This window comes from Salmo salar, chromosome ssa01 (genome assembly GCF_905237065.1).
Source record: "Salmo salar chromosome ssa01, Ssal_v3.1, whole genome shotgun sequence".
In the NCBI taxonomy this organism is placed as follows: domain Eukaryota; kingdom Metazoa; phylum Chordata; class Actinopteri; order Salmoniformes; family Salmonidae; genus Salmo; species Salmo salar.
The window spans coordinates 13,674,441-13,685,260 of NC_059442.1; the positions used below are offsets into that span (position 1 = coordinate 13,674,441).

The 10,820-nt window shown below is 40.5% G+C and overlaps 1 protein-coding gene across 1 annotated transcript; it reads right to left on the reverse strand.

Annotated features, from left to right (window-relative positions):
- Positions 1 to 508: 508 nt before the first annotated feature.
- LOC106561598 (antimicrobial peptide NK-lysin-like) lies at positions 509 to 1,827 on the reverse strand. Its single transcript, XM_014125754.2, has 5 exons — positions 1,742 to 1,827; positions 1,480 to 1,559; positions 976 to 1,059; positions 721 to 878; positions 509 to 539 (listed from the first exon to the last, which is right to left on the reverse strand). Exons 1-5 carry the CDS (start codon positions 1,788 to 1,790, stop codon positions 509 to 511), a joined length of 402 nt encoding a protein of 133 aa, XP_013981229.2. The 5' UTR covers positions 1,791 to 1,827.
- Positions 1,828 to 10,820: the final 8,993 nt, after the last annotated feature.

The following is a 10,820-nucleotide window of genomic DNA, read 5'->3' on the forward strand; positions in this document are numbered from 1 at the left end:
TTGGACTAAAATAGCAAAAGATTTACATTTGTAGATGATACAAAATGTACTGCAGTTTATGACTGATAACTACACTATTATAAACTGGATCATTCGAGCCCTGGATGTTGATTGGCTGAAAGCCGTGGTATATGAGACAATATACCACAGGTATGACGCAAATCAAATGACTTAATTTTCTAATTACATTGGTAACCTGTTTATAACAGCAACAAAGCACCTCTGGGGTTTGTGTTACAGGGCCATTATACCACAGCTAAGGGATGTATCCAGGCAATCTGCATAGCATGGTGAATAAGAACAGTCCTCTGGCCTTATTGCTTAATTATAATACATGTTCCCAAAACATTATTTCAGAACATAATCATTTCAATAATTTCATCATCCATTTATATGTTTGTGTTGTGACTAGTTTGAAAAAGAAAGAGCAAGATGCTGGCAGCATAGCATTGTCTTGACACCTGAACATCCATCTTCTCAATTTGGATTCTGGATACTGGCTGCTTGGTCAGTAGATCAGGTCCAAAACTTCCTTTTGTCTAAAGATGCACAAAAAGATTACATGAGTGGAAGATCGGAATACATAACCACATATTTTCATATCAATGAATACATTCTACTCAATAGTGTTTAAATGATCAAGCACAAGTGATCATCGTTATACTCTTTAGTTGTCTGAACAGTGACTAAAGAGTATGTCGAACGGTTTCTTGTACTCACTTGCAGGCCTTAATGTTAACACAGATGGTCCTCACATCATCGCTTGTGCTAAGCTCCTCAATCAGCACCCACAAGTGTTTTTTCACCAGCCCTTTACACATAGATTTTAGAAAGCCAACTTTATCGCAAACAGACAGTAGCTTCTGCTTTAGTGTCTCCTACGGATGACAGTTGACATTTTCAGAGAAATATCACAGTAAATAGTGCAATTTCATTAAAGGACACTCTTATAAATTGTAATGCTATGGTAGCTACCGGGCTAGAGGAAGTGGAGATGGATTTCTTCACTTTGTTCAGTGCCCACTCACACACCCAGCAGGTCCCCTTTAGCTGTTTTGCCTTTGGAAAGCACAAACAGACAAGAATTGTAATTTTTTTTGTAATAATCGGTCGCTGTGCCCCTGAGCAAGGCACTTAAACCTAATTGCTTCAGGGGCTCTGTACAATGGCGACCCTGGCCGTGACCCCACTCCCTGTGGGTGTCTCAGGTGGAGTTGGGATATGCTAAAAAAATACATAGCCATTACACACTTTTGTGCAACAATACAAATATAAGCACCCCCCCAAAAAAAAGTATTATTTAATTAAATTATGGTGTGATGTATTCAGTGTTATGGTGTAAGTACATTTGAATATGTAATGTGAGAGTGAAAGTCAGGTTGGACAATAGTTTCTTCAGTCATTGTATGTCTTTAGTTATATTTGAAATGTCTACACTTTCTGCTAGTTCATAGCATTTTGACCATAGCATACTGTTACCATGCGCTTTTCCGGCTGTGCTTCCACTACTTCCTGGTCATCAAGGTCAACCTCTTGGCATTGCCCATGGATTTCCCAAACTGTGAAGAAAAAATTATACAACAGGCACTCAAGTGATGGGTACTTCACTTGTATGGTTCTGAAACCAAAGGTGAACTTGGAGTTGATTTAGGCCTCCCACCCACAGTTGCCCTTCACTCTGACCCAATGTATGTGCTGCATGTACAGTAGTTACTACTTGAGTTAATAAATAAAATCTCACCTGAACAAGCCAGCAGACTGAGGGCAAGGAGGACCAGAGATGTCTTCATGATTTGTGGTGGTAGAGATGTGAAGAGTAAAAGTCGTGTTGGGGTTTGGTAAAGTGACTTACGAATCATTGGAAGAACTTAATATTTTCTTGTGGTTTAGACCTAGAGTACATACTGATGAGGAGCAATCTTCATAATCACCTTTTTCCATCTCGACACAGTCTAATATTAATTTTAATTACATTTTAGTTAGTCAATTCAAAATTAAGCAATGTACTGTATGTGTTGGAAAGAGCAGGTGTTCTTAATTTTTTGGATAATCAGTGTATGTTTCCAGCTGAATACACCACACTGACATATGGATTAAAACTTGTTCAGCTAGCTTACAAGTGATACATTTAGGGCTATATTTACTAAGCTAACATATGGAGTGTTTTAAGATAGTAAAAACATGGACCATTTAGCTATTTTAATTTGTATTTCAGGACACCTGTAGGTATATATATATATATATATATATATACAATTATTTGATGAATATTTTGCCCCTACTGCTATAGAAACCCATTTTATAACAGTTTTTAAGTGTCTGAAATGCATCTGAGATATTGGAAAGCTCAGGATAACATCATGGACAAAACAAATGTTATATCAGTGTTTGTGGTTAACTCCAGAGAACGCGTTTCCACTGCACCAGAGTCCAATGGCGGCGAGCTTTACACCACTCCAGCCGAGGCTTGGCATTGTGCATGGTGATCTTAGGCTTGTGTGCGGCTGCTGGCCATGGAAACCCATTTCATGAAGCTCCCAACCTACAGTTTTTGTGCTGACGTTGTTTCCAGAGGCAGTTCGGAACGATTTAGAACGTGGTAGCCACGGGACCAAAACAGCAGAGAAGTTTAGCATCGTGCTTCAATGCTCTTAGTTGTTTTGCGGAAATTGACCCACTATGCTGTTAACTTTGTGAATCTATGTCGTATCGTTGAGTCTACCTTTAAAAAACAGTTTTCCGGCCATTGACTCTTGGGGTTTAATAAAGAAATCACACCACATTCCATATGGATAAAACTTGAGGCAATCCATTCCAGTGATACTGACAATAAGTCAAACACCACTGAGGATGATTGTATTAATTAACACAAGTTTTTTTTTGAGAAATGAACAAGACCAGAAAAGCTTAAATAATGCTTTCAGTAAGCTTCAAATTAATACAAAATGTAATGTAAAGCTAAGATATCGCAGAATATTCCTCAAATAAACAGTAAACCATGTGTATCCCTTATGTAGCCAGAGACGATCATTATTTAATTTGGTAATATGGTTATTGTACATTTGTTTTATGTCTCGGCTAATGAAATTTCCCTACATGGATTAAAAAGTACAGTGAATTCTAATCTAAGTGAAAGTAAAGATCAGCCTCTCCAGGATTCCGCGATTCCACACATTATGCGATGAACTGTAATTTGACCAATTACCACACTATTTTCGCTTGCTAAAGATTGTAACACCAGATCATTTTTCTCAATCAATGAGAGAAGATTTGAAAAATACAAGATGGCGGTGTACACCTTGTTGGATTCATTCATGGAGCAGAACATAGATTTGGGTAGGGGGTCGAGCATAGCAAGTTATGAGACCAGGCATTTTCTTTTGTTCTCTCTCTCTTACATCCAGAACAAGTGTATTACTTAACTGTTAAATCAGAGAAACAACTCAGACACTGCTCACACCAAGTTGGGGGGTAACATTGTTTCACTTACAAAAACATAGAAAGTCAGTGCATTCGTTAAGTATTCAGACCCGTTGACTTTTTCCACATTGTTACGTTACGACTTATTCTAAAATTGATTAAATAATTGTTTCCCCCTCATAAATCTACACAAGGACAAAGCGAAAAATGTTTAATATCTTTTAATAAAAATAAAAAACAGAAATACCTTAGTCAGTGCATTCCATAATTATACAGACCCTTTGCTATGAGACTCAAACTTGATCATCCTTGAGATGTCTCTACAACTTGATTGGAGTCCACCTGTGGTAAATTAAATTGATTGGACATGATTTAGAAAGGCACACACCTGTCTATATAAGGTCCCACAGTTGACAGTACATGTCAGAGCAAAACCAAACCATGAGGTCAAAGGAATTGTCTGTAGAGCTCCGAGACAGGATTGTGTCAAGGCACAGATCTAGGGAAGGGTGCCAAAATATTTCTGCAGCATTTAAGGTCCCCAAGAACACAGTGGCCTCCATCATTCTTAAATGGAAGAAGTTTGGAACCACCAAGACTCTTCCTAGAGCTGGCTACCCAGCCAAACTGAGCAATCGGGGGAGAAGAGCATTGGTCCGGGAGGTGACAGAGAACTTCACCAATCAGGCCTTTATTGTAGAGTAGCCTGACAGAACCCACTACTCAGTAAAAAGCACATGACAGCCCGCTTGGAGTTTGACAAAAAACACCTAAAGGACTCTCAGAACATGAGAAACAAGACTTTCTGGTCTGATGAAACCAAGATTGAATTCTTTGGCCTGAATGTCAAGCGTCACATCTGGAGGAAACCTGGCACCATCCCTACGGTGAAGCATGCTGATGGCAGCATCATGCTGGGGGGATGTTTATCAGCGGCAGGGATTGGGAGACTAGTCAGGATCGAGGGAAAGATGAACGGAGCAAAGTACAGAGAGATCCTTGATGAAACTCTGCTCCAGAGTGCTCAGGACCTCAGAATGGGGTGAAGTTTCACTTTCCAACAGGACAACAACCCTAAGCACACAGTCAACACAATGCAGGAGTGACAAGTCTCTGAATGTCCTTGAGTGGCCCAGCCAGAGCCCGGACTTAAACCCGATTGAACATCTCCGGAGAGACCTGAAAAAAGCTGTGCAGCCTAATAGAGCTTGAGAGGATCTGCAGAGAAGAATAGGAGAAACTCCCCAAATACAGGTGTGCCGAGCTTGTAGCGTCATACCCAAGACTCAAGGCTGTAATCGCTGCCAAAGGTGCTGAATACTTATGTAAATGTGATATTTCATATATATATATTTTTTTTATACATTTGCAAAAAAAATCCTAAAACCTGTTTTTGCTTTGTTATTATGGGGTACTGTGTGTAGATTGATGAGGACAAAAAACGATTTATTCGATTTAGAATAAGGCTGTAACGTAAAAATGTGGAAAAAGTCAAGAAGTCTGAATACTTTCCGAATGCACTGTATAACCGCACCCACAAAGACACACTGAAGTAAGTATATCTACATAAGGCATAATGTTAATATAACATAATATAAATGCCTGAGATCACTCTGCAACCATTTATTTATTTTATTTATTTTATTTCACCTTTATTTAACCAGGTAGGCAAGTTGAGAACAAGTTCTCATTTACAATTGTGACCTGGCCAAGATAAAGCAAAGCAGTTCGACAACATACAAAAACACAGAATTACACATGGAGTAAAACAACATACAATCAATGATGCAGTAGAAAAAAATAAGACTATATACAATGTGAGCAAATGATGTGAGATAAGGGAGGTAAAGGCAAAAACCTGTCATCAAAAGATACACCATGTGTATTCCACTTTTCTAACTCTCAACAAATCAAATCAAATCTTATTGGTCACATACACATGGTTAGCAGATGTTAATGCGAGTGTAGCGAAATGCTTGTGCTTCTAGTTCCGACCGTGCAGTAATATCTAACAATTTCACAACAACTACCTTATCCAACAGTAAGACCATGACTGAGTTCCTAAAAGAATACAGGTCTACTGGTCAAATAAAATACAAAAATGCTGTAAAGCCAACTGGGAAGGGTTGCAGTTTTAGGAAGACTCAAATTAAACATACATAGGTTTATGTAGTGTAATGTTGATATATCTGCTTCTGAGAGGATTCTAGCTAGACTATTGTATAACCACATGCGTGTCTTAGTCTTGCTTGCCTCAAACTAATAGGTTAGACACATTAGCTGTGGGAAGAGACTACATGTCCAATGATTTTCACATGCTGCACTCTCTATAAAGTATTTCAGTATGAACGCATACTTCATGATTCAAACTGTGAAAAGGTTTGTGCATGTTTAAAAAAATGTCCCCAACCGCAATAGTGTGAATACAGCACTTCACACAAATGGGTATGCTTAAATAGTTAACAAGATGGCAGTAGCACCATCCACAAGTTGCCCTAACAGAAACCATTTAGTAATTGCTTTTTAGAAATTGGAAATTACAATAAATGGTGATGAAATTAGTTATCCTAACCATAATTGGCTTAGCCCAATCTCTGAGTGATATAGTGATGCATTAAGGTGATAACACTGATGTGCGACTAGGAACTTTACCACAGTATCTTGATGCTCACCCAACACCCTCCTTTGTGGAAATATTAAACAGTGAGAAGAGGAAGGAAACCAAAGTGTGAAGCTGTGTTTCTTTACAACTCACAACAGGTTGGCTGTGAACATTGTTTCACTTGCAAGACTCATGACGCTCCACCCCCAGAGTTGAGTCGGAGATACAGTGGCTGCGGGAAGAGACTAGGGGGAACATGACAGATCAAAGTGATTTAATCATTTCTCAGCTTGACTATTTCTTCAGTCCGTCAGCAAATGTTGGGAGGTTGCATGGAGGTTCATATAGGTCAAAGGTCGCTGGCTGGAGAGGAAGCTGTGGAGTCCCGCTGAGGTCCCTGCCTGTTTCCCTGACAGGTCCACATACACCACGGAGAGACAGAGAGGCTGACACCTGAACAGCAGGAAACACAGAACTTACAGATCTCAGTACTGGACAGTCAGGTCACATGATCCAGAGGTAGTGTACAGGGCAGACACTTGGAAAAGACCCAGGCAGCTAAATATAAAAGGACAAGGGTGATATACATTGAGAGAAACCACAAACACACACCTGGCGAGGGTGGCCACTCTGCCGTCCATCAGTCTATTTCCTGCAAGACTCAGGTGGGTCAGGGAGCAGTCATCCGGTGAAACACAAAGAACCAATCAGAACCATGTTCTCTATGACTCCTTTTCCATTTTCGGCCAGGGACCAATCAAATCCCAGATCTCATGGTATGCCCTTAACCAGACAGTTAGTACTATGTCTATCACCCAATATGTCAGTGTTGAGTTCTCAGCTTGGCCTCCAGCTTAAACATTACTAGTTGATATGAATCCTACTTACAGGGACCATCACTACATTTGTTCCTCTATTGAAGACCATCTTGCCATAGTTCTCCATTAAATCAAATGGTGTACACACTTTAATATACAACCAATGTATCCTAACTACTATATCAGCAGATGCTTCTTGGGTTAAATACCAAAGGCAAAGTTGTGCAGCAGATAAGTGGATAACATGCTTCCTTTTCAACCTGAGGTGCCTGCCTCAGACCGGTTTAGCTTTACTGGTTAGCAGACCACAGAAAACAAGCGCTTTTTGTCACTGGCCTACACACAATACCCCATAATGTAAGAATGAAAATCTAGAATGTCTTGAGTCAATAAGACCATCATGCCATAACTCTCCATTATGTCAAATGGTGTACACACTTTAATATACAACCATTGTATCCTACCATATCAGCACATGCTTCTTAGCTTGAATACCAAAGGCAAAGTTGTGCAGCATATAAGTGGATGACAAACTTCCGTTTCAACCTGTGAAATGTTTTCACAACTTGCAAGGCGCCTGCCTCAAACCCATGGTTTAGGTTTACTGGTTAGCAGACCACAGATAACAAGCACTTTACAGACAAACAAAAGTTTCATTACCAGAAACCCAACCAATTGTTTCAACAAATTCTGTTAAAAGCTTCTTTATCATTTTATTGATCCATTTCTTCTTCATCGTGTCCCTTCCTGGACAAATTTCCTCTACTAAGTAAATATTTACTGTAGATCCTGTGATAGTTTATGCAGGGCTTTAGACAAACAATTAATGTTTGTGTACTTAATGTGAAAGTACACGATAGAATAACTATTTGAATTTGTGTGTGTGTGTATGTGTGTGCATTCGGTGTGTGTGTGCATGTGTTCATCTAGGAAAGGAGTACTGATGTCAGACGTTTTGAAGGAGTGTGGTCAGCGGGTCCGCAGCGGATGGTAGACAGATTGAGTTGTGTGAAACAGTGGAGAGGAAGAGTCTTCAGGACCAGCTCAAAGCCCGTAGAGCACAGGGAATTATGGGACAGATTCACCGATTTCAGGTGTTCTGTGCCTTTAGGAGGATGACGTGATTCTGATTCTTAGGTCACATTTCAAGAACCACCTCACAAACAGATAGCAATGTATCCATGTGGAGTTGAAAATTGGTGTCCCCCAAGGTTCCATTCTGTCTCCTGTGCTTTTCAAAATGTATATAAATGTTCTAATGCTAAAAATATTTGTCATGTAAATGTAAATATTTGCCATCAATGTAAAAAGGGTACCAATGAGCCTGTTTAACTGACATGGTGCTGGCTAATACGAGGTGGTGTTGCTGTTTACCTGTGAATGCGCTTGCCAGATGGAGGCTGTGTAGCTACAGGCAGCAGGCTGTGAGGCTGTAGGCCGGCATGGAGAGGCTGGCCAGTAAGGGGCAGGCTGACAGCAGGCAGGACAGGGTCCGTCACCCAGCGGGTTCACACTCCGATCCAACAAGATTTTGTGTGAAAGACAGCCTCATGTCAGAGTCAGACCATTTTCCAACCACAAACACCTAGCCTGGCCTGTCCTGCACACCCACTGCTGCCTGTCAGGCTACTGCAGAAAGTGGGGTGGGGCTGTGACCATCACTGAACAGAGGGTACTGAATCATGGGCCCCTACAAGGCCATATAAGGACATAGCACAGAGTCTTACAAGTCAGTATCATACAGTGCCTTAAAAAAGTATTCACACCCTTCGACTTTTTCCAGATTTTGTTGTGTTACAGCCTGAATTTGAAATGAAATAAATTGAGCTTTTTGTCACTGGCCTACACAATACTGCATGAATCAATACCCCATCTAAAAATGAAAATCTGAAATGTCTTGAGTCAATATGTATTTAACCCCTTTGTTATGGCAAGCCTAAATAAGTCCAGGATAAAAATGTGCTTAACAAGTCACATAATAAGTTGCATGGACTAACTCTGTGTGAAATAATAGTGTTGAACCTGATTTGAATGACTACCTCATCTCTGTACCCCACACATACATATAATTGTAAGGTCCCTTAGTCGAGCAGTGAATTTCAAACACAGATTCAACCACAAAGACCAGGGAGGTTTTCCAGTGCTTCTCAAAGAAGAGCACCTATTTGTAGATGGGTAAAAATTAAAAAAGCAGACATGGAATATCCCTTTGAGCATGGTGAAGTTATTAATTACACTTTGGATGGTGTATCAATACAACCAGTCACTACAAAGATACAGGTGTCCTCCTAACTCACTTCCCAGTAAGGAAGGAAACCAGTCAGGGATTTTCATCATGAGGCCAATGGTGACCTTATAGGCTGTCTCGTCATTGTCTGTGATCAGGCCTACCACTGTCGTGTCGTCTGCAAACTTTATGATGGTGTCAAAGTCGTGCCTGGCCATGCAGTCGTGGGTGAACAGGGAGTACAGGTGGGGACTGAGCACGCACCCCTGAGGGGCTCCAGTGTTGAGGATCAGAGTGGCAGATGTGTTGCTACCTACCCTCACCACCTGGGGGAGGCCCGTCAGGAAGTCCAGGGTCCAGTTGAAGAGGGAGGTGATTAGTCCCAGGATCCTTAGCTTAGTGATGAGCTTTGAGGGCACTATGGTGTTGAACGCTGAGGTGTAGTCAATGAATAGCATTTTCATGTAGGTGTTCCTTTTGTCCAGGTGGGAAAGGGCAGTGTGAAATGCAATAGAGATTGCATCATCTGTGGATCTGTCTGAGCGGTATGCAAATTGGAGTGTGTCTAGGGTCTAATGGTGTTAAAGTGAGCCATTACCAACCTTTCAAAGCACTTCATGGCTATGGACGTGAGTGCTACATGTTGAACATGTCAGTGAAGACACCTGCCAGTTGGTCAGCACATGCCCGGAGCACACGTCCTGGTAATCCACCTGGGCCAGCGGCCTTGTGAGTGTTGACCTGTTTGAAGGTCTTACTCACATCGGCTATGGAGAGCGTTATCACACAGTCATCCGGAACAGCTGATGCACTCATGCATGCCTCAGTGTTGCTTGCCTCGAAGCAAGCATACAGTGGGGCAAAAAAGTTTTTAGTCAGCCACCAATTGTGCAAGTTCTCCCACTTAAAAAGATGAGAGAGCCTGTAATTTTCATCATAGGTACACGTCAACTATGACAGACAAAATGAGGGAAAAAAATCCAGAAAATCACATTGTAGGATTTTTAATAGATTTATTTGCAAATTATGGTGGAAAATAAGTATTTGGTCACCTACAAACGAGCAAGATTTCTGGCTCTCACAGACCTGTAACTTCTTCTTTAACCTCTTACATCTAGACGTTCCGCTAGCGGAACACCTGCTCCAATATCCAATGATAGGCGTGGTGCGAATTACAAATTCCTCAAAAATTCAAAAACTTAAATTTTTCAAACATATGACTATTTCACAGCATTTTAAAGACAAGACTCTCCTTTATCTAACCACACTGTCCGATTTCAAAAAGGCTTTACAGCAAAAGCAAAACATTAGATTATGTCAGCAGAGTACCAAGCCAGAAATAATCAGACACCCATTTTTCAAGCTAGCATATAATGTCACAAAAACCCAAAAGACAGCTAAATGCAGCACTAACCTTTGATGATCTTCATCAGATGACACACCTAGGACATTACGTTATACAATACATGCATGTTTTGTTCAATCAAGTTCATATTTATATCAAAAAACAGCTTTTTACATTAGCATGTGACGTTCAGAACTAGCATACCACCCGCAAACTTCCAGGGAATTTGCTAACAATTTACTAAATTACTCACGATAAACGTTCACAAAAAGCATAACAATTATTTTAAGAATTATAGATACAGAACTCCTCTATGCACTCGATATGTCCGATTTTAAAATAGCTTTTTGGTGAAAGCACATTTTGCAATATTCTAAGTACATAGCCCAGCCATCACGGGCTAGCTAT